The following is a 23,953-nucleotide window of genomic DNA, read 5'->3' on the forward strand; positions in this document are numbered from 1 at the left end:
AGAACAGCATTGTCAGAAGAGATCCTGCTTAGCTTGGCTCCCACAGATTTGGTTGCCACCCCGAATTCAGCAGTCCTCAAAAGTGCGGCCTGACGAGCACCGGTGATTCCCCAGTCCACAGAACCACAGAGAACAAGGTTTTAAGGCTAAAAGTCTGATGATACTGATGTGCAGGATTGACCGTAGTCCACTGATCTACAAAGCCTAGGAAATACTTTTTTAATCTACATGGTTAGCTTTGAGATTTGAGCAGAGTTAGTGGGGAGCTGAGCTGAACCCAAAATGGCTCAAATACATTTTTTTTTTCCCCTAAAACTCAAATAGAACTGAACCATCCTTCTGAAGTTTTTTAGAACTCAGACCAGACCAGAACTGGAAGAACTTTAGTCAGGGATGAACCCAAACAGAACCAAAAAGTTTAAGGGCTTCTCTCCGTGGACTTAAAAGTGTTACCCGTGCGCATCCTTATTCTGTAACTGCAGAGTATAATAGGCACCTGGGGTGCACTGCTAAAGAGGAACCCAAAACACCACTAGTGCATTTACAGTTTCCACTAGTGAATTTGCAGCACTCATTATAAACTAGTGGGAGGAAAAGGAAACACCAGATTTTTCCCTTTAACCAGACTTGGACCTCTGCAGTCATCCTCTCCCTTCCTAGGCTTATCTGTTTCCTTTCACTGCTTTCCTTCTTTGCATCTCTGTTTAGACTGTAAGCAAAGACATGACTAAATGCTGGCTGTACGGCTGCTACCATTTACTTGAGCAGGAACCAGAGTTGCTCTGTGCACATCCATATGTTTTGCTAACTTTCTAAGATATTCTTGGACAGTATGAAATAAATAATCCTAATTGCCTCATCTGGCAAAAAGATACAGTAAATGCAAGTGATGTAACCACTTGTCTTCATTTTCTATTTTAAAATATAGGCACATTATCTGCAATTAAATGCAGCTGTCAGGATCACAATGATGTGATATTTTAAGTCTCCAAGTCTGGTCACTTCAATTCCAGATATATTACAGTTCCTTAGATCGTGACTGAAAAAAAAAAAGAGCTCGCAATCGTAAATACAAGAAGCTAAGAAAGGAAACTTTCAGTAGCTGTACAGTGCTGTGCTGAGGAATGATCGTATAGATGATCTGTGGTGCTCTCTGCTCCCTGGTGCCAGTCTGTGTTGTTTATAAATGTATTTTCTCACAACCTGTATTACAAACTATCTGTGACATGACAATTTAGAACCACCTCAGCTGCACTTTGGCTACAACAGCAGCATACTTCTTGTCTTAGAATTACAGATGATGACTTACTCATGTTGTTTCCAGTGTTGTCAAGGTCATAGTAAATACATTAATGCATCACTCTAAAACAACCCATAGGACTATTTAAATTTTTTATGTCTGTGTTCCAAGAAGACTAACATGTGTGCCTAAGACAAAAAACATTTACCTTGGTTTAATAGATGTATTGGAATACGACATTATTTATCTGTTATTTAAAAGCAATTTAAACCCCTTCTATCAAATTTATTGTCTGGAAATAATCCTAGATAAAAACGTTATGTCAATTAAACCAAAATATTGCTTTGAAATTGCCAAATAAGTAGCATCTGCAGAAGCTGGCTACATAATAAATGTATATAACTTTTTAAAACTTTCTTAAATCCAGCATACAAACTTTGCCTTTAAGACTGTGATTTACATTCTGCGTCCACATGAATTCTCAACTTTGCTGTCAGCCACAGGAAAATAGAAGGAAAAGGATCTAAGCTTTCTGAGTGTAACTAAGTGTGCATCTTTATGCAAAACCTTGAAGATAAATATCACGTTGAGCATATGCAGTATGTGAGCTCTACTAATAATACTTTCAGTTTTATTTTTCCATGGCAAACATTTCCTGGGTACACCACCTAGGAAAGGCATGTAAACGTTTCCACAACTAACTTCCAAATACCCTTAAATCTTCCAAAGACCCTTAAATCTGCACGATTAGTCTAAACTGAACGTACAAATGGGATTCACACAGTGGCAGCATTTCTAGCAGCAGCTGCAGCAACCACCTTTCCTGCTTTTCCAGAGGGTAGGCATTAGCAAGCGGAGCAGACCACAGCCAGCTCGCTGCGGTTGCCTGCAGCTTTGAGGTAGCGTGTTCCAGCTCTGCAGGATCTTTTTTTTTTTTTTTCCTTTCATAGCTGTTGCGGTCCCAACATGAAAGAAAAGGGCTGACACTGCTCAAGCCTGTGTGACACCTGACACCTGCGTAAAGATGGAAAAAAGTTCTTCGATGATATGTGATAGGAAATTACACTGCCTCATTTTTATAGCTCTATGAATCACAGTTTTCTCTCTTCTACCGTACTTTTGTTTCAAATATTCGTATAAAATGATGTGAAAGAGATGTTTTCGTATTCAGTAATAGATGAAGAAAACCACGAGAATGTGCACAGCACTTGAAATGTGGTAGACACAGGCTGGATCTTACTAAATGGTTTTCATCTTTGAAAGTGTCTTCATTTTTAGGCTGTTCAGATGAAAGTAATGAAACTATATATTTTTTATATATATAGTATTCCTTGCAACATTGTTGTATGTTTGATACAATGATACCAGCACCTGGACAAAGTTTGGCTTAGAATATACTTGCAAATAGGAACCAGTATCCCTGGAAAGTAATGAGATCAGCTGTTTCTAATGTCATGAAAACTCTATTTTTGTAATTTCTAATTTAATTTTAGATACAACTCCTCCACTTTCTAAAAAAAAAAAAACAAACTCAAAACAAACAAAACCCCACCACCCTTATGCGGAGAGCGCAGCAGGTCCTCCAGACTCCTGGAAAGGAGCCTCCTCCGGGGAGACACCCACCCCCGGCAGCCCCTCGGCCCCGAGCAGCGGAGGGGACCCCTGGCGCCCCTCTCCCTCAGGCCGTTCTCGAGCTCGCGTGGGGCCGGCTCCGCGCGGGCTGTCACCGCCAGCCCTGTCAGGGGTTCCCTCCCCTTGCCGGACGCCCACTCGCGAAGCTCGCCGCGGCCGGGCGCTCCAGACAGTCCCGCCGCGGACGGGGGCCGGCTCCGCGCTGCCTGCGCCCTTCGCTCCAAACCACGACCCCGCAGCAGTTCCCCCGCCGCCGCACGTCCCCCCCGCCCCAAGGCCCACCTTCCCGGCCGGGAGGCGGCTGGGACGCGGTCGTGCGTCCCGAGCCGCGGGGCCGCCCAGCCCCGCTGCCCACAGCTGACATGGCGGCCGCGGCGCCCCCCCGCCGCCCTCAGCGGGGCCGGCAGCGGCGGCCCTTCCTCGGCCGGCCGGCAGCAGGGCGGTGGCGGCGGCTTCCGGCGAAGCCCTCTTGCCTTCAACAAAGATGGTGCTCCCCGCGCAGGCTCCGCGGGCGCCGGGGCGCCCTGGGTAGTTCCTCACTTCCCTCTTGTAAGTAGGGGGCGAGGGGGCAGGGGCTCTCCCCTTATGGCGCTCGCCGCCCCGACCGCTCCCTCGCCCGCTCCGCGCTGCGGTGCCGAAGGCCCCGCTCGGCTCGTCCCGGCTCCCCCCGCCCGCTACCCCGGGCACCGCCGAGGGGGAAGCGGTAGTAAAGGCGTCAGCCCGAGTGCTGCCGAGGGGCCGTGCGGCGGCGGCCCCCCACACTGCGGGGCCGGGGCAGGGGCCGGGCTTCCGCGGGGCGGGCCGGGGCGGCGGGGAGCCGTGCCCGGAGGGAGGGAGGAAGGCCGGGGTGGCGGTGCTGCCGGGCGGGCTCGGGGCTTGGGTGCCAGCGGGTCGGGCGGCCTGGCCCGCGGCAGGAGCAGCAGCTTCCAGACCTCGGTTACAGAAGAGAAGTTAAAAGCAAAACTTGATTTTTTGGGGGGGAGATTTTTAACCCGTAGGCACGCTGTGAATCGCCAAAATCACTCACGGATTCGGGAGGACCTTCCTCTTAGCTAAGCAAGCACATGGGAACGTACTCAGAGTCATAAGAAGCCCAGCGCTGTCGGTGTTTGGGAAAATGCCAAAGTGTTTCCAGCCAAGAACTGAGTGAATGTTCTTTTTAGGATCAGAAGGGGTCTTTTTAGGGTCAAGGCTTTCAAAAGTTTTATCCCCATTCATGGACAGATTCTGGGTCAGATCCAGAAAAACAACCACCTGCCTTTGTTCGTGGGGTCGTAAGTCAAGGACAGTGCTCATTCAATAGGACGTGGGGGTATATTTCTTAAAATTCAGCTCTACAACGGAAAAGATGCATTTTTAGAAGTATCTGGGGAAGGTTTGAGCCATGCCATCTTTTGGGTAAACAGACATCTTTTTCTTTTCCCTCTAGCACCAGCATTACTAGAGAAAATTTATTTTAGAGCTTACTTTGGATCCCTAGATATAGGCTGCGATGAAAATTAATTTAAATTAATTCTGTGTTGCGCTAAACTCCGTCCCTACACGGTTACACACCAAAATCCTGATACATTTGTGTATCTGGATGCTTAGTTCCTGACTCCGACATTTCCTTTTCATGATAAACACAGGCAAAGAAATACGTAATCTTTAAAAAGACCTTAAAAATCAATACACCCTATCCTGGAAGTTTACTGGGCCAGTGACTTTGGTGTTAAGGGCTTTAAAACCTCAGTTGTGCTCATTCTGCATGCAGCCAGCGAGCCAAAGGCCTTTTTCAGCAGAAATTCTCCCATCAGATTCATGGCTTGATAGGCGTTTTTCAGTGCATGAAGATGCAAACTGAGATGGTTGAAAAGGCCTTATTTTTGAAAAGCGCTGACCACTTTGGTCGTGAAGAAGGGGAACTCATCAAGTGCTGTACAGTGACTGGAGAAGTCGAAGTTCCTCATCCGGCACATGGGGAACTCTGGGTCGCCCGTGCAGAATGTGAAGCGCAAGAGTTTCGTAGCATCTGAAACAGTTTTCTGCCTGGGTTGAGGTAACACCCTCAGAGCTGCTGCTGGGTGCCTGTCTTGAACTCTGCAAGCACTTCATGAGCTCGGGCGGTCAGGGAATCCTGGAAGGGAGGAATGACGGGGACCTGCTGCCTGAATTTTATCTGATTTTGTGTTAGTCCAGTGATTGCTCCCAGTAGTGTAAAGATAGTGCGTGTTAGAGACCACAGTCTTCAGCTTCACCTGTCCAAAATGAGTATCCTAACATCGAATGGGGAAATCCAGTTCTTTTTTTCATCTGTTCTTTTTCCATCTCCTTGCTTGCACTATCCTCTCACTCCATGTTGGAGTTTGATGTTTAAGCTGTGCTTAGCAAACTAGCATTTTTGTAAGGGCGTGTGCTGGGGATAGCTCTTGTTTGATTCCCAAATGACCCCTAGATAGAAGATAGGCACTTCAAAATCCCCTTCAGTATACAAGAAACGTACTGGGTGACCCAGGAAAGATGGAGTCCTCGTGGGAAGGTGCCATCCAGCACTGCTTTCAGCACTCGTGGGAAGCATTTTTGGAAAGGAGCTTTATCAGAGGGTGTCACAGACAGGGTTTTCCAGTCTCTCTCTCTCTCGTGGTCTTAATGCTCTTGCATTCTGCCCAAGATGCCATTTATGTGCCTGTATGTTCTGTTGGTTGCCTGCCCTAGCTTTTAACAACCAGGCCAACCAAACAACTTTTGATGGGACCTTGGGAGTCAGTAGGCACTTCTGATGATATAAAGACTTTAGCAGGTTTCTTACAAAAGCTTGGAAAATCTCTGCGTTTCCTTGTATCCTCAAGCTGAAGCTGAATGAAGTACAGTTTCTGCATGGTCTAGCTGTTCGAACAGGAGCTTCTAGTTTAACTATCAGAAACTCTTTTGATAATCACACTCAACACCTGCTGCAGTATTTTTGACTTCATTATTTAGTCATGAGAAAGTATTTAATTGTATTACTTTCTCATTTTCCTTTTCAAGTGCCAATTAATGGGCTTAGGGTTGTGTTTGTCGTTAAGGACTAGACTAGACATCTTGATTCAGTTCATAGGTCTGGCACAGACTCTGGCACAGATCTTGGATGAGGTGCTTGGTCTCTCTGGACTTTGATTCCTCTTCTGTAGAGTGGCTATAAAATGTATCTTTTCCAGCTTTTGTCTAGTCAGAGTATTAGGTGAAATGGAAGCTGGCAGAGGGCATCTGATTGCTTCCTGTGAACACATTAGAACGGTAAATACCAGGGAGGGAAAAGAGCTACTTAAGCTAAAGAACAGTTTTGGCAGAACAAATGCCTATAAATAGAAGGTGGATAAATTTGAGATGGAAATTCAAAGAAAGTTTCTCATCATCACATCAGTCGAGTTCCAGAGCAGCCTTCCAGGATGAGTCAGGGGGAAGAATGACCTGTAATGTAAGGTACATTTCCACCCCTCCTGAAGTTAAAATGCGTTGTGTAGGCCCAAGCTACCTGCTGACTCTGTCCCTGCCGCTGCTGCCCGTCTGTGGTTCACCTACCAGTCCTGCTGCTGCTTTTGCACTACTGCAGCAGAAATGCTGCAACAGCAGTAGTGTCAGAGGCATCAGTAACAGAGGCCAGGTGGGACATCTCTCTAACTTTTTGCGGGTACAGTCTCTTAAGGACTGTCAAATGCTCTAGCTGCCTTTACATGGACCTTGACCAGTTAGTGAGCGGGATTATTTGGCACGGTTTTTATTCCAGTGAAGGACTGATCTTCACAATGCCAAAGGTTCTCTTCCTGTCTAATATTTCACAGATACGGCTGCATTTTAGCTTGTGAGACAGTGAAATCTGAGCAGAAAGAAAATAGTGGGGATCATTAATAGTTTTCCCAGGTTGGTGATTCCGAGTTTGGCATTCTTTCTAAAGGTTACCAGGTATCAAACATAACTTCTGAATGTTAAAGGTTGAAGTAGTTTAATCTTCACATATTTCCTTACTCCTTTTCTCACGCTCTAGGTTGCCACATGAATGCCAGAGACAAGCAGCTTTTACGCTCCCTGCGCCTGGAGCTCTGTACAGAGGTGCTGGTGGATGGAGTTGTTATTCAGTATCTCTACCAAGAAGGGATTCTCACGGACAGTCACGTTCAAGAAATAAAATCCCAAACCACCAGTCAGAGGAAAACCATGATGCTCCTTGATATTCTTCCCATGAGAGGACCCAAGGCTTTTGATGCGTTCTTGGATTCCTTACAGGAGTTCCCGTGGATTAAAGACAAGCTGATGGTGAAGCGTAAGGAAATAACAGTACAAGATCCTGCAGGTAGGGCCAGGATTGTTGTTGCTGATATTTTGAAGCTTGTTCTCAAGCCGTACTTTTGAAAGTATTGAATGAAGCAGTAATTTCAAGTTATGCGTCATGTAGATATGGAGCATGATACCAAGAAAAGGGGACAGCCTGAATTTCCTGGAAGCCAGCCAAACACCAGGAAGTATTGCAAAGTTTGGGGAGTGAGCAGGGCTGAGTTTCAGGAGACTGGGAGACAGCAGGAGAGGCTGCCTTGGGAGGGGCTGGGATGTAGGAGGACCCAGACTCCATTACCTCAAAGGGAACGGACTATAAACAGTAGTATTGACTAGCTGCAGAACAGTCTTGTCACCATCCATACCTGATTATTGTTTGTTTTATGTATGTTTTAGAGTGGTTTGTTTCTGGATTGTTCATATTGACAGAATTTTTGTTTACTTCTATCATGATTTTAATGTCATTTTGATTTAGTACTATATGCAAATTTAGATTTATTTAGTTTATTGTGTTTACTGGAGTGCACATAACTAGGATCATTACTTCCAAAATTACTAGCTATTGCTAGTTTTAAAACAAATATAGGAGCTAACCAATTTAGTGGGTGTTAGATAATCTTATTTAGTCAAATCTCTGGCTTTCTGACATTTAAATGTACTTCTAAAACTAGTTTTCTGGACTTGATGTTTGTTCCGAAGTGATTTCTTTAGCAATCTGTGTCTGCAATGGTTGAGCTGTTTTGAAGTCAAGACAACTGCTTAATATGCATGTTTCTTGCCCTAGATCTGGCAGCACGCACTGGCTGCTAACCTCATGTTACCAGCAAATAGTGAAATAGTCCTCACTTGGGAACATCGTTTCCAAGCAGTCTGATTAACCTTTCTCCAAGCCCTCCAACCCACCCACCCCCCTGCCTCGTTTCAGTTTGGTCATATGTATTTTGGTGCATGTGACGTGTTGTCACGGTTTAAAGCTGGGCCGGCTACTAAACCTGTGGCAGACGCTCTCTGTTAACCCCCTTCCCCCCCCCCCCCCCCGCTAAGGGAAAGGGAAAAGGGAGAGAGACTTACGGGTTGGAAAGTTAAAACAGTTTTAATAAACTATAGTAATGAAAAAGAGTATAATAAGAATAATAGAAATAATCAAATATATACAAATATATACAAACCAAGATCGAGAGCTTGGAAGTCCTCCTCAGGCAGAGTTGCCTCCCCCCAGCACAGGCAGAGGGGAAAATGCAGTAGCTCCCCCTGCCATCACACCTGCAGGCTTTTAACTGGAGAATTGGCAAAGCTGGTATCAATCAGTGGGAGACAGGAGGGCCCCTCCCTCCTGGGCCCCACCTCCAGGAGGCAGTGGGTTAGTGGTAAATAGGAAAGTGAGAATGACGTGTATGGGATGGAATACCTCGTTGGTTAATTCTGGGCCACCTGCCCTGTCTGCTCCTCCCTGCAGGTGCGACCCCCCTTCGGCTCTTCACTCGTAAGCAGTGAGGAATTTAGCAGTGACCTTGGTTTCTCTAAGACTAATTGGCCTGGTTTGGGCCAAACCAGGACATGTGTGATTTTTCCAGTGTCAGTGTGCTTGGCGTGAGACTGAAAGCCTGCGAAGATGGGTGACTAAGACCCGTTGACTGTCATGTGCACCCGTGTCCCAGTTAGCTGCATGTTCGAGAACGTTTTGTCAAGATCTGCTAGACAAATCTGACATTATCTTACTTTAGGACGTTTTCAATGGACTATCGTGACAGCTTGCCTTTCGGTTGGGTCTCTGTGGAGGTTGCTTTATGCCTACTTGGAAATGGGTAAATAATTCTCAGGATTTGGGAAATAAATGTCCTGTGCTGTCCATAGGGGAAAACACTGGGAGTTCTCAGCACAATGCAGAGTTGCAGCGTTGAGTGTGTTGGAACAGACCTTGCTTGCTGTTAGGACAAATCCTGTCATGCTAATGCTCTTTATTTGCCTTACAGATCAGCCTGTTTGTTTGCTAATTGCTGGTTAAGCTGTTGAATAATCCTTACAGTTCCAGAAACTGCACACACATCCATCGAGTACAGTCAGGATCACATAGTTTGTTACTAGGAAAATTGTTTCCAATTTTTGTTCTTTTGATTGTTTTTGTGGATTGCTTGTTCCTGTTCTTGATGGCTTGTGATTAATGTGCTGGATTTATGCATATCAGATTCTCCGGTTTCGAGTGGGCTGACTGTACTTGATAATCCTATTGCCAAATTTTGCATGTAAGTTAGAAAAGACTTCCAGATTAGATCAAAGGTCACTGTTATTTTTACTGTGGCAATACAGAGTGTAAGAACAGGATAAGAGGCAGATAGCCAAGTTCGTTTTAATATTTTAGGTATGTTCTTGGAAGCCAGAGAAAGAGAGCACCATCTGCGCCCTAATAAATGCTGAGCACACCCTGGAATTGAATTGGAAACTATGGCAGCATCATCAGTGCTGATTACATGCAAGAAAATGTGGTTTGGGATGAAAAGCCTTGCTTTGCATTCTAAACAACAAACTTACAAGCTTTTGTCTCTGCGGAGTATTTGAGCATATACTCGGTCATAAGCACGGAAAAAGCCATTGGCTCTAATAAAACTATAAGTGTACTTAAAATTAAATGTGTTCTTTAGTGCCATGCTAGATAACTTCTGCATTATTGGAAACAGTTCGTATAAATGATGATTTGTCAGTGGCAATTTCTTTTAAAGAATCCATTTGTAGTGAAAAAAGCCTGCTGCATACACAGTACCTTTTCTTAGACCCTAAAACTTTAAAAATTGAAATTCGTTTTATGGCCCCAGATTTTTAAATCTTTTTTTTCTTTGAATCATGCATACCTATGGAAATCATATGCCTGCTGTTCATTTGTTTATGCTCGATTAAAATTCTGTTTACTCAAGCAAAATATCCTCAGTTTTTGCAGATCTTTTGCAGGGCTGAGGGCTGGTGGCAAGTTGTTCCTTGAAGGAAGGTTTTATTTTATAGTCTTTCACTTCTTGCTGAATCCTACACATAGGATTTTTAAAGTAAGTGGAAGTAGACTATTAGGTTTTGTCTATCTGAACGTAAAAACTGTGGCACGTGCACAGTGATTTTTCTGTGTAGGCCTTTGGATTATTGTGCGTTTTGTTCAAAGAGATCAGGCTTTCTATCTTTGCTTTAGAGCAACTATATGAGAAATATAGTTTGTTGGTTCCCAGTTTAAAAAAAAAATCACAGCTGTAATTGTTAAGAAGCTTTTAATTTATTTTCTTCCCGTAGAAAAAAAAAAAAAAACAAACCCAAAAAAACCCGCAGCAAACCAACCGAACCAAACAGCAATTTCCCAAGGACAGAAATAAAAATATTTTGGTGATGTGGTGTAAGTATGATCTGGTAGACCGAGCAGCTACGAAATGGAGCCAAAGTCTGAGGCCTAAACAAGACACTGCCACTGACTCATCGGGAGCCTTTGGGCAGATTCTTCCAAGGCAATGGATTTATTGATTCCCAAGTTGTGTAACTTGGTGTAATGTTCATGGAGCAGCATAGAGTGTAACTGTAAATTGGCCCAGGATTCAACCCAAGGTACACTGTTTGGCTGCTTGCAAATAAATGAACTTTAAAACCTGTGATATCCTGAGTTTTATTGCTGAATGTCAGTTGACTTAGAAGTAATAGTTCTGTATGCTGTTATCTGCTGTAGTTCCAAGGAACATGGAAGATCCTAATCCTGCACAGCGAGAGGAATAGTTTTTCCATAGGAATCAGGAGAGTGTCGTGCAGGCAGGTAGGGCCACTTGCATCTGTATAATCGCAGCAAGGAGATCCAAGATTCCTTCCCCTTGCTTGTTTACTTTATGTACAGGGCAACCTTTTGCCTAGGGTCACCTTCCTTCTCTCTCGTATGGATCTGTCAGATGGCCACAGCTTTGGGGAAACCTTTTCTTAAGGTAGGGAAAGCATCATTGTGAAACCCCAAAATCTCAAGAAGAAAATTTGAAGTCATGTGCTTTTGGAGGTAAATATTTATGACTTTAATTGATTTCAGGATGATAGTGTGTGTTTCTTCCTTGTGTAAGAACCTATGATAAAACAATTCACCCTGTGCAGAGTGGCATTGCAAGACTTAATCATTATAAACATCAACCGCAGCATGAGTTCCTGGTTTTGAAGATCAAAACTTCTGCTGTAGTAAGAGTTAACAAAAATAACGTGGGTCTCTTTCATTGGGAAAAGACTATTCTGTTTTTTCTGCCTTAGTTTGGATAACTTTGTGCCTTTGTCAGGAACATAAATCTTCAATATAGTATTATAACTCCTACAAAAAACTACAGCTGTTGGCAACAGAATTCCATTCTTTCTAGGAACAGCAAACAGTTACCCAATATTTTTTGCACTGAATAAGAAAATACAAGCTTCAACGGCATTTGTTTATCAGAATGTTTTTCGAATGACTCTCTGCTCGGGAATTTCTCTGCCCAAGTCTTATATTTCTCTCTATGCTATATGTGGCTATAAAATTATTTGCTTCTAAAACTGTTAGTACTGCACTTTTTTGTAGCATGGATGATTTCTCCATTCCAGGGGAAATCGCAGCATATTGAGAAAGAAAAGTCTGAGATACAGCGTTTGCCAAAGGTATCCTGCAGCAGCCGTTGCTGTCTGGCAAATGTTAGTGAATTTAGGGCATGGAGTTACACAGAATCATCTTGGGAAAGCTGTTCTCTCACAACTAAGCAAGGAATATTTTCTAATGCGTGGTTTTGTTGTGGTGGTGGTGGTACCTAGTCAGCAGTCTGCATTAGGGTCCTGTTAGACTTGGGTGAGGTTTTTTGACTTGAACAGATTTTGGTGTGATTGGGGTTTTTCCCAGTATGTGTGGGGAGCGTGTGTTCTCGTATAGCTATATAAAGCGTCATGTTGTGTAACACTTTGGATGAAGCACGCAAATACGAAACAAAGCAAAATATGTACTTCTGTTGAGAAAGCCATCCTTCCCTCCCCCCTGCCCCCGCCAGCTTTCCCAAAGTCCTTTTTCCACAGCTGGGTTGTAGGTTTCTAAGAATTCGGATTCAAATGTGACAGCATTAGGACATGGGGAAGTTTAGCATCTCTTCTTACCTTTTGTTGGCTGCTTCCTGCCCTCTTCCTATCCTGCTTCCTCTCATGTCTAATGCAGTGAGGAAACAGCATGGTCTCTTGCCTTTTCCATTTGGATGTCAGATAGGAGAGCAGATGATGAATTCCTTTTCTCTCTCTAAAATGGTGGACAGAAGACGGTGTTTTTTTTCTTTCTTCTCTTTCCCTCCCCTCTCTTGTATAGTCCAGTGGCAGAAGGGGGAGTTTCCTCCCCTGTATGTCTGAAGGAAAGGGATGGGCTTAGCAGCCTTGGCCGCACTGAATTGACCTGGAGATGAAGTAATGCCCTTGTACCACATCCCAATGCCTGGAGGCTAAAGAAAATGTTCTCTGGAGAGATTCAAAGGCATCCTCATAGGAGAATTTCCCAAACTTTTCCACATTCCCTTCTCCCCTGAAAATCGTGTGTTAACGTTTACAGTTTTGTCTTTGTTCCTGACCGCAGGGAGACCTGTGAAGTCTGGCATTAAAGGTTTGTGCACACACTCAATATTAACAGCATGCATCATGACATGTGTGTATGGATGTAAGATTTTATTTTCTTTTTTTTTTTTTAAGTTTAAGGAATATTTGCTTTGTTGCTTTTTTGCCGTGTTAATAAGCAGCTGTGTTTATGCTGCTTACATCTATGTTTTTCACTTTGAGAAGCCTAAATCTTAGGCATCACTGTTAAGGGCTGTAGTGTTTCCTGTCCAGTCTCCAAACAGTTTCTTTCAGGTAAGTTAATCATAGAATCATAGAATCATTTTGGTTGGAAAGGACCTCTAAGATCAATGGAAAGATATAACCATACTTGGTGTCATCCTCAGTAACACAAATATGTGAGGCTAATAATAAAGATTTAATAAAATGTATAGTCCCTGGAAACAGGAGAGGAGGAGTGAGTTCTGGCAAGAGAGGTGTTTGGGTCAGCTATGCCTGATCAACTACTTATAACCAGTGCCACTAAGAGGAAGCAATGGGTAACTGGGATTGAAGACTCCTTGGTGCAGGGAATGGAGACATCCATCTGCTGACCAGACCTGATGACTTCCAAATTTTGCTGCTTCCTCAGGGACTGGATCCAGGACATCACAGAGGTTGTCAAGGCCTGGCCAATCATCAGACCTTGCTACTCTCTCATGTGGGCACTAGTAATACTTCAGCAGATTAAGGATGACTACGAGGTGGATGCATCCTGCATATTCACACCTGTCTGTGCACCTGGTGTTATGGCAGCTCTTTGGACTCTATGACCACAGGACCCTTTTCAAGAATGGGGACTGTTAGGGACAGATGGGATCAACTCGACAGTATGGGGCAAACCACAAAAATGGTTCATTTCAACATACAGGAAAAGCAGCAGGTATGGCAGAAGGCCAGCTTGACTGAAACAGGAACTCCCAGCTGAGCTCAGATTCAAAAAGGAATTGTCTAGGAGGTGGAAGTGAGGACGGGCTACTCAGGAGCAATATAAAAGCATTCTGTGGGCTTTTAGGGACAGAGTTATGAAGGGCAAAGCTCATCCAAGTTTGAAACTATTCAAGGGTGTGAAGGACAACAAGATGGGCTTCTATAGGTACATTGGCAGTGGAAGGAAGACTAAGGCAACCTCTGATGAAGGGCATAGAAAAGGCTGGGTCTTCCTATGCAAAGTCTGCTGTCAGTTGGCACTGGTCTCTGTGCCTAGTGGTGGAATTTGGATGACGGAGATGCTCTTTATAGTAGAAGAAAATTGATTTAGGAACTACCTGAGTGGACATACACAAATCCACGGAGGTGGATGGGATGTGTCTGAGAGTCCTGAGGGAGCCAGCCTATGTCTTTGAGAGACTGTTTTCTGTCATGTTTGGTAGGCTGTGGTAAGCCAAATACACAAAGTGCAATAAAGTGACTGGGAACAGCCTGCTTGGTTTTACCACAGGTAAATCATTCGTAACTGACTTGATTCTTGCCTTCTGTGATAAAATGACTGTCTCTGTGGATGACAGCAGTAGATTTCATTTAATTGACTTCATCAAGGCTTTCAGCACAGTCTCACAGCATTTTTTGTGGCTAGCTGGGAAGGTACAGACTGAAGGTCTTACACTTCGGCCACAACAACCCCATGCAGCTCTACAGACTGGGGGAAGAGTGGTTAGAAAGAGGCCCAGTGGAAAGAGACCTGGGGATGCTGATCGACAGCCGGCTAAACATGAGCCAGCAGTGTGCCCAGGTGGCCAAGAAGGCCAATGGCATCCTGGCCTCTATTAGGAATAGTGTAGCCAGCCGGTCTAGGGAAGTGATCGTCCCTCTCTACTCGGCACTGGTGAGGCCGCATCTTGAGTACTGTGTCCAGTTGTGGGCCCCGCACTTCAAGAAAGATGTTGAGGTGTTGGAGGGAGTCCAGAGGAGGGCGACCAAGCTGGTGAAGGGTCTGGAGGGTCTGACCTACGAGGAACGGCTGAGGGAGCTGGGGTTGTTTAGCCTGGAGAAGAGGAGGCTCCGAGGTGACCTTATTGCAGTCTACAACTACCTGAAGGGAGGCTGTAGTGAAGTGGGAGTTGGCCTCTTCTCCCAGGCAGCTAGCGATAGGACAAGAGGACACAGCCTCAAGCTTCGCCAGGGGAGGATCACGTTAGACATTAGGAAGAATTTCTTTTCAGAAAGGGTTATTAGCCATTGGAATGGGCTGCCCAGGGAGGTGGTGGAGTCACCATCTCTGGATGTGTTTAAGAAAAGACTGGACATGGCACTTAGTGCCATGGTCTAGTTGACAGGGTGGTGTAAGGGCAACAGTTGGACTTGATGATCCCTGAGGTCTCTTCAAACCTGATTGATTCTGTGATTCTGTGATTCTGTGAATGGGTGGACTGCACACTGGGTGAAAAAAATCCAGACCACCAGGCTCAAAGGGCAGCGATCGGTCATTCAATATCCATCTAACTGGAAGCTAGTTGTGAGTCATGTTTCTCAGGGCTAACAGTGGGACCAATTCTGTTTAACCTCTTTGTCAGTGACCTGGGTGATGGGAAGGACGGTATCTTCAGGAAGTTTGTAGGTGAATTAACTTTGCACACTTATCAGTTTGTGTTCTGGGGTCTTCTGAACTGTGCCTAAAGCAGGAAGACTCAAGGCTTTGGGGATCATTTGACACAGGAGAGCGGGACTGCCTCTCAGAGGGATCCCAGCAAGCTGGATGAGTGGGCCAGCAAGAACCTTGTGATGTTCAGCAGAAATAAGTGTAAAGTCCTGCACCTGGGATACAACATTCACACAAAATAACACAAGATGGGCACTGACTGGCCTGTTGCAACTCTGCAGAAAAGAAGCTGGATGTCTTGACAGGCAGCAAGTATGATGATGAAGACTAAGCAGATGCAGGACTGCATCAGCAAGAGCAAAGCCAGCAGGCTGAGGAAAGTGATTATTCCCCTGCACTTGGTACTAGGAGGCTGTATTTAAAATACTATATCTAGCTTTATGCCACCAGTACAAGGGAGATATTAACAAACTAGAGAGTCCTGTGGAGCACCACTAAAGTGGTTAGTTTAACATGAAGTACAGGGAAAGGCTGAGATAACTGAGTTTGTTCTCGGTGAAGGCCAAGTAGACTCACAAAAGGTGGAGTCAGACTTCCCACAGGTGCGCAGCAAAAGGAAAAGAAGTGGCAGCCAAAAGTTGTAGCACTTGGTGCTGACATAGGTACTGACATAGGACACTTTGGGTATGTATTCATGACTTCTAGTTCAGATTAGGAATGTGCTTTTTAAGTGAATTGGAGAGTTTGAATTAAATTTCTTTCAGGTGAATCTAAACAGGAAAATGTGCTCCAGGTGTTCACAGAGTCCACAGGACCAGACTAGAGCCGGTTAGAAGTTAAACCTTCCAGCTGTGTATAGTTTGAACAACAGATTCTCAGCATGATCTCTGTCAGTCTATATAGGTCCTCTGCTATTGCTCTGTACTGCTTGCTAATATAGACAGAGCCTTTTCTGGCCAGTGGATGAGGTCGTTTTGTCCATAAACACCTGCAGTCTTGGAATCTTTTCTTCACAAAATTTTGTGTTCATACATACATACAGATGTAGATGTGCATCATATCAGGGATGCCCCTGCATGCAAATAAATGCTCTTTTTTCTTTGATTATTTAAGTGTCTCTATTTCGCAGAGTTTATACTACTGTTTTTCATCTTAGAGTATGTCCATTCTAAATGGCTTACAGAGTTCACTACCTATAGTTTTCCATTAGACAAAATATCTTAATTCTTTGCCCATTTTCCTCCTCAACTTGCATCACAGCATTATAAAATCATGTCCGTGTCTTACATTTCCAAAAGTATGCATAGTTGCAGTCCTCTGTGATCCTTGAGATCTTTTGTTAATTGTTGCCAGCTTTCCACTGTTGATCTTGTCTCCGGATGTGGCAAGGGAACCATTGAAAAAGCTTTGTATGGACAATAATAATTGTTTTCTAGAACTGACTGGAAACTTTCTTGTAAGGACCCGATCCTGCAGCTTGATAAAGCCACTTGTAAACATGAAAAAGCAAGCTGCAGTTGTTTTTGCATTATGTCACCAGTATAGGCATTCTGTTGATGCTAATTAATGGCCCTTGTGTCTCATAGATATACACTAATATATGCTCCAGAGTAATGAGAGATCTTCCTACTTAAGATTTTGTAGACTTCTTTTCATGAAATTTTTCTTCATTAATATTTTCCTTTAGAGCTGGCCAGCATTCCTTTTAGCACCTCCAGAATTGCCTTGGAGCTCCATCTGAAAATGTTTGTTTAATTTTGGTATTCCCATTGCATGAGGGAAATCTATTGTCTTTCATAAATTAAGTCTATGAATGCTGTTTTAAAAAAAACCACCCAAGCAGCAAACACACCCACCTTAGCTTGCACGTGTTGTAGAGGCTGCATAGCCATCCAAGGGCAGTAAAAATGTTAACTAGCGTCTCACAGTTGAAAGTCTGACTCCAGTGAAGTCAGAGGCCAGACTCCTGTTGACCAGAGCAGGACAAAGGTCTTGCCACTGATGACTGAAATGTTCTCTCTGGTGAAGGAATGGGTGTTATGCTGTCTTCCGTACACTGACATGGCAGCATGTCTTGACCTTCAAAAAAAAATCATTTCTGCAGCTGAAAAGCTATTACTAGTTCAGACTCCGCACTCCTTTTGCCTGTTGACTGAGAATATCAGCAGTGATGTGACTTACTTCTTACTGGGAAATGTCACTTGTATGGCAAAGGTCAGGAAGTTCCTCTAGGATACAGTTAGTTACATGTGGTTATTATATCTTGAAGCCCTCCCTGCATTGCCCTACGCAAATAAGCTTTCCTTCCAGATTTGTGTACAGTCATATATATGTTTATAGGAATGAGAACTAGAGCACCCAAGTGTCACTCGTTGTTACCTCAGAGTGATGCAGCTGCAGTTTATCTTGTTAGAAGATTTACAGTTTTGTATACAAGACTTTTAAAGCCATTTTTATCTATTTGGCAGTTGTCTGTGTAAACAGAAAACCAATCTCGTTGCTTCTTTCAGCCATTGGACCGTTGTTCCAATATACTGTCAGATTTTCTTCTTAAGTTTCTTCCTGGTCTTACTTTGTGAATAGATTTGTGTTCTCTCTATATTGATGTATTGGCAGGGAGTTGTACACGTGTTTTGACAAACACCTATGCTGTGAACTGAAGTTAAGCATCTCTGTTTCTTCCAATCTACATTTAGAGAAGGAGCCGATTTGATTTACACTCTACAGTTTGTGTGTGCAGGAAATAAGCATTAATGCATCGGGTCAAGGGGAATAAATTGCCATTAGTGCACCACTTCTTCTGGCAGCCTTCTTAATCTTAGTGTTTCACCACTTTGCCTGGGATTTTCAAAAGGACTCATAGTTAACCCAAGCTCACCCAACCTTCCTCCCAGCAAGGTCAAGGGTAAGCTCCGCTTAGCTTTAAAGAAGGCAATTTTAGTCCTGTGCTGATCTTTTGGAAGTCTTACCTTTCATTTGTATTTAATAATATGTTGAGCTCTTTAATGAATGGCCTGTTTCAGTCTTTGGATCTTTCAAACATGTGCTATGGTTGAGTGAAAGGACTTTACACAGATAAAGGGTTGGCTAAGCCCCTTGACAGCCCTGGGGGTCTCTGACGGGCTCTGGTGGGAAACAGCCTTCCTCCACGGGCAGCTGGTGCTGCCTTTAAGCAGGGGCATATGAATCCTCAGAAAAATAACTGTTGAGAAAGGAAAGCTGGAAAGAAAAGGAAAATCAGTACTTTCTAGTACTTCTATGTGAAGAAAGTATTTCTTTAAATATGTTTTTATTTACTGTAGGCAATGGCTGTGTTTGCCCAGCTTTTCAAAGTGACATGTTCTTTATTCTTACTCCTCTCCTGTTTAATTAAGAAGTCACATATTTCACTATGATCCAGTTCTGCCACATCCCACATGAGATTAGTTTCATCTTCATGCCCTTGAACAGCGATTGCTGCAGTTAGGGTTGCAAAACGCCCTCATCATCCCCTTGGCTCATGTGCTCATGGTGGATCTGAGGAGTTCACCTGCAAAGCACTCATTTTAAAAGCAACGTCAGGTTATAGCTAGAAATGCTAGCTGGCTGTTTGCAGTAGGAATTAACTCGGGATTCTTGAGGCGTTCCTCTTGCAGCCACCCGGATCCAAAATGGGAAGCCTTAAATCTTTACCTACCGAGCTGCTGGCTGTGCCCGCAGCCAGGTCCCCGGGCACCGCAGCTTTTGCCGTCGGAGCTCCACAGGCACTTCAAAGCCTGCCCTGGGCAGGTCCCAGGCTGCCCGCCTCTTGACAGTGCCGAGCAGCGCGGCACCTCGCTCACGGCTGGTGTCTGGTGTCGGGACATGCAGCCAGGCCTTTCTCTAGCGATCTCGCCCGCGGGGCCGAATCCTGTGGGCGTTCGCGTCAGATGGGGCTGCATCCCTGACAGCAGCTGGCAGCGAGGTGCAGCTCTTTGCATGGAATAGTTTAATGTCAATATGACCCCACAGTGTAAGAGGTAGGATACCATCTTGTGACTTCACCTCTTAGACACTTCCCAAGTAAGCGCTTGTATGGTTTATATGAGCGGTGGCCCCTCAGCTGTGTTTTATAAATCTTTGGTGGAGGTGTCTCTCCAAGAGAGAGCTCAAACCTTGAATTTTGACTAGAATAAAGTCCTTCTCTGTAGTTGAAAATCTAAGTCCCAGAAAGAGATGGGGCTTGAGTTCCTCTCCTTGTTTCATCGTGGCTAATTGAGGCAGCTTCTCTGTTGGCACACTGGCCTTTGTGAATCCCCTTCTTAATGCCCCTAACTTTCCCCAGAAATTGTGCACGAATTTTAGTGAAATAATTCAGCCTTATCCTGGGGGAAGGGGATTGATGATAAACCTGTGTCTCTTCCTTGCATCTGAATCCAGGAGAACTGACCCTGTTACTGAGAGTATCGTTTTCATTTATCACTGTTTATGTATTTCATTTATCCTAGTTCTCATACATAGCAACGTTACTCTATCTTTATATTCAGCTAAGTGCCTGATCTTCTTTCTCCTATGCAAACTATAAATACACACACTTCAGTCATCTATTTAAAGTTGTTACCTATGTTAGGGATTTTTCAGCTTCCAGTATGATCAATGGGTAGAATATAGGTGAGAAAGAAACGTGTAACATATGCTTAGCCCAGATGTCTACCTTTTTATTAGAAGGCTGTTACCATACTTCTGTTTAGGTAAAATTAAGTTGGCCAGCTGCTGGCGTGGCACTGTATTGATCTGGTATCTTGCACAAGACAAAGGCCTGAAAGGAGCTCCTCAGTCTTCAGAGGGCGATGGTCATCTTATGTGGTGTCCATATCCCAGTTAGTGGAAACGTGCATTGCTAAAGTTTGTTTAATTGGAATAGATAGTTAAGAGGCCTTATATTTTTATTGTCCAACTCAACCTGCAAACATTTGTATGTGTGACTGTATGCAAGTCAGCATGCTCATTGGCCCCAGTTGGATTACTTGCATCTAAATTTACTTTAATTATCCACAGGATTGGGCCATAATGTATAAACAGAGTCTGTAAGAGTGAAAACAACTGTTTCCTCTGAAGGATGCACAGGGAGTCCAGAGGGAATATTACAGGGTTATATGTGTATTGTTTGGGTTCTGTTAGCATTTTTCTTTTGTTTTTCAATTTTCAACAGGCAGGGCTTTGGGTTCTTTGATAATGGCTGGTTTTATAAGACACCAGGCATGACGGTAATACATGGGAAAGGTTTATGTTGCAGGGGCAAAAGGGTTCTGGGACAGGAATTAGCAGGGCTCATTCGGAGAGCTTTAAACTAGATTCGAAGGGGGATGGGGTAGTAGCTGGGCTTGCACCACTGGGGCAACGCTCTAATGTTGAGGTAGACCAGGAGGCCTCCCATCCCCCTAGGGTGAAATCAGTGTGCTCAGCTCGCTCCCTGAAATGCCTGTACACCAATGCACACAGCATGGGGAATAAACAGGAGGAGTTGGAAATCCGTGTTCGGTCGGGGGGCTATGATCTAGTGGCAATTACAGAGACTTGGTGGGACACCTCGCATGACTGGAATGTGGTCATGGATGGCTATGTCCTGTTCAGGAAAGACAGGCCACTAAGGAGAGGTGGTGGAGTTGCTCTTTATGTGAGTGAGCAGCTAGAATGTATTGAGTTCTGTCCAGGGGCGGATCAGGAGCGAGTTGAGAGTTTGTGGGTGCGAATTAAGGGGCAGGCTGGCAGGGGTGATACTGTTGTGGGTGTCTATTACAGGCCACCGGATCAGGATGAGGAAGGTGATGAGGCCTTCTACAGGCAGCTGAGAGCAGTCTCGCAATTACAGGGCCTGGTTGTCATGGGTGATTTCAACTACCCTGATATTTGCTGGGAGGCCTACTCAGCCAGCCATCCTCAGTCCAGGAGGTTCCTCCAGTGCGTTGATGATAACTTTCTGATGCAAATGGTGGATGAGCCAACTAGGAGAGGAGCGCTGCTGGATCTTATCCTCACTAACAAGGAGGGTCTGGTTGAAGAGGTGAAGGTTGAGGGCAGCCTTGGTTGTAGTGACCATGAGATGGTAGAGTTCAGGATCTCATGTGGCAGGAACAGAACAGCTAGCAGAATTACAACCCTAGACTTCAGTAGGGCCAACTTTGGCCTTTTCAAGCAATTGCTAGGGGAAATCCCATGGGACAGGGTACTAGAAGGTAAGGGGGCCCAAGATAGTTGGTTAGCATTCAAGGACTGCTTCTTCCGAGCTCAAGATCAGAGCATCCCAGCAGGTAGGAAGTCAAGGAAGGGTACCAGGAGACCTGCATGGTTAAACAGGGAACTGCTGGGCAAACTCAAGTGGAAGAAGAGGGTGTACAGATCATGGAAGGAGGGGCTGGCCACTTGGGAGGAATATAAGTCTGTTGTCAGAGGATGTAGGGAGGCAACTAGGAAAGCTAAGGCCTCCTTGGAATTAAACCTTGCAAGAGAGGTCAAGGACAACAGAAAGGGCTTCTTCAAATACATTGCAGGTAAAGCCAACACTAGAGGCAATGTAGGCCCACTGATGAATGAGGTGGGGGCCCTGGAGACAGAGGATAAAAAGAAGGCGGAGTTACTGAATGCCTTCTTTGCCTCTGTCTATACTGCTGGAGGCTGTCCTGAGGAGCCCCGGACCCCTGAGGCCCCAGAAGAAGTCAGGATAGAGGAGGAATCTGTCTTGGTTGATGAGGGCTGGGTCAGGGACCAATTAAGCAACCTGGACGTCCATAAATCCATGGGCCCTGATGGGATGCACCCGCGGGTGCTGAGGGAGCTGGCGGAAGTCATTGCTAGGCCACTCTCCATCATCTTTGCTAAGTCGTGGGCAACGGGAGAGGTGCCTGAGGACTGGAGGAAAGCGAATGTCACTCCAGTCTTCAAAAAGGGCAAGAAGGAGGACCCGGGTAACTATAGACCGGTCAGCCTCACCTCCATCCCCGGAAAGGTGATGGAACAACTTGTTCTTGGTGCTGTCTCTAGGCACATCAAGGATAGGGGGATCATTAGGGGCACTCAACATGGCTTCACCAAGGGGAAGTCATGCTTAACCAACTTGATAGCCTTTTATGAGGACATAACCCAGTGGATAGATGATGGTAAAGCTGTGGATGTGGTCTATCTTGATTTCAGTAAAGCGTTTGACACGGTCTCCCACAGCATCCTCGCAGCTAAACTGAGGAAGTGTGGTCTGGATGATCGGGTAGTGAGGTGGATTGTGAACTGGCTGAAGGGAAGAAGCCAGAGAGTGGTGGTCAATAGGACAGAGTCCAGTTGGAGCTCTGTGTCTAGCGGAGTCCCTCAAGGGTCGGTACTGGGACCAGTTCTATTCAATATATTCATTAATGACTTGGATGAGGGATTAGAGTGCACTGTCAGCAAGTTCGCTGATGACACAAAACTGGGAGGAGTGGCTGACACACCGGAAGGCTGCGCAGCCATTCAGAGAGACCTAGACAGGCTGGAGAGTTGGGCGGGGAGAAACTTAATGAAATATAACAAGGGCAAGTGTAGAGTCCTGCATCTGGGCAAGAACAACCCCATGTACCAGTACAAGTTGGGGACAGACCTGTTGGAGAGCAGCGTAGGGGAAAGGGACTTGGGGGTCCTAGTGGACAACAGGATGACCATGAGCCAGCAATGTGCCCTTGTGGCCAAGAAGGCCAATGGCATCCTGGGGTGTATTAGAAGTGGTGTGGTTAGCAGGTCAAGAGAGGTTCTCCTCCCCCTCTACTCTGCCCTGGTGAGGCCACATCTGGAATATTGTGTCCAGTTCTGGGCCCCTCAGTTCAAGAAGGACAGGGATCTGCTAGAGAGAGTCCAGCGCAGAGCCACGAAGATGATTAAGGGAGTGGAACATCTCCCTTATGAGGAGAGGCTGAGGGAGCTGGGTCTCTTTAGCTTGGAGAAGAGGAGGCTGAGGGGTGACCTCATTAATGTTTATAAATATGTAAAGGGCAAGTGTCAAGAGGATGGAGCCAGGCTCTTCTCAGTGACATCCCTTGACAGGACAAGGGGCAATGGGTGCAAGCTGGAACACAGGAGGTTCCACATAAATATGAGGAAAAACTTCTTTACGTTGAGGGTGACCGAACACTGGAACAGGCTGCCCAGAGAGGTTGTGGAGTCTCCTTCTCTGGAGACATTCAAAACCCGCCTGGACGCGTTCCTGTGTGATATGGTCTAGGTAATCCTGCTCCGGCAGGGGGATTGGACTAGATGAACTTTCGAGGTCCCTTCCAATCCCTAACATTCTGTAATTTGTCACCTACAGTAGTGTAAAGAATAAATGAAGTCATTTAGAGAAAAAGTGAATCTCGCTAGTGTGGTGCCTTTCTGTTCTGACTAATATCAGGAAGAATTGGAGTGTAAACCCTGCTGTTGACTTGAGTTTCATGCTCTAGCCTGCTGCATGACAAAGTGTTTTCCTGGCTAATGCTGATCAGAGGCATTCCTAGTGTGATTATATGTCCGCTGCGGTGTTCATTTTGCCTTTGGTATGTGCACCCTCTTACAAAATTCTTGACATACCAGACTCTGGTTTAGAAGATTTCTCCCTGTTTGTTTTATGAAGCCAGATAAGAAGGAAACTGTGATTTACAGCCATGAGTTTATGATTTAGAATCATAGGGTTGGAAAAGACC

The 23,953-nt window shown here is 45.0% G+C and overlaps 1 protein-coding gene across 1 annotated transcript in view; it reads left to right on the forward strand.

Annotated features, from left to right (window-relative positions):
• The first annotated feature begins 3,297 nt into the window (after positions 1–3,297).
• CRADD (CASP2 and RIPK1 domain containing adaptor with death domain) overlaps positions 3,298–23,953 on the forward strand; it is an 88,703-nt gene continuing 68,047 nt past the window's right edge. The window contains exons 1-2 of the mRNA XM_068401517.1: positions 3,298–3,421; positions 6,876–7,181. Of these exons, the coding sequence (XP_068257618.1) occupies positions 6,884–7,181 (298 nt within the window). The 5' untranslated portion in view covers positions 3,298–3,421; positions 6,876–6,883. The remainder of the gene's footprint in view (positions 3,422–6,875; positions 7,182–23,953) is intronic.

The sequence above is a fragment of the Nyctibius grandis genome, chromosome 5, assembly GCF_013368605.1.
Source record: "Nyctibius grandis isolate bNycGra1 chromosome 5, bNycGra1.pri, whole genome shotgun sequence".
Taxonomy (NCBI): domain Eukaryota; kingdom Metazoa; phylum Chordata; class Aves; order Nyctibiiformes; family Nyctibiidae; genus Nyctibius; species Nyctibius grandis.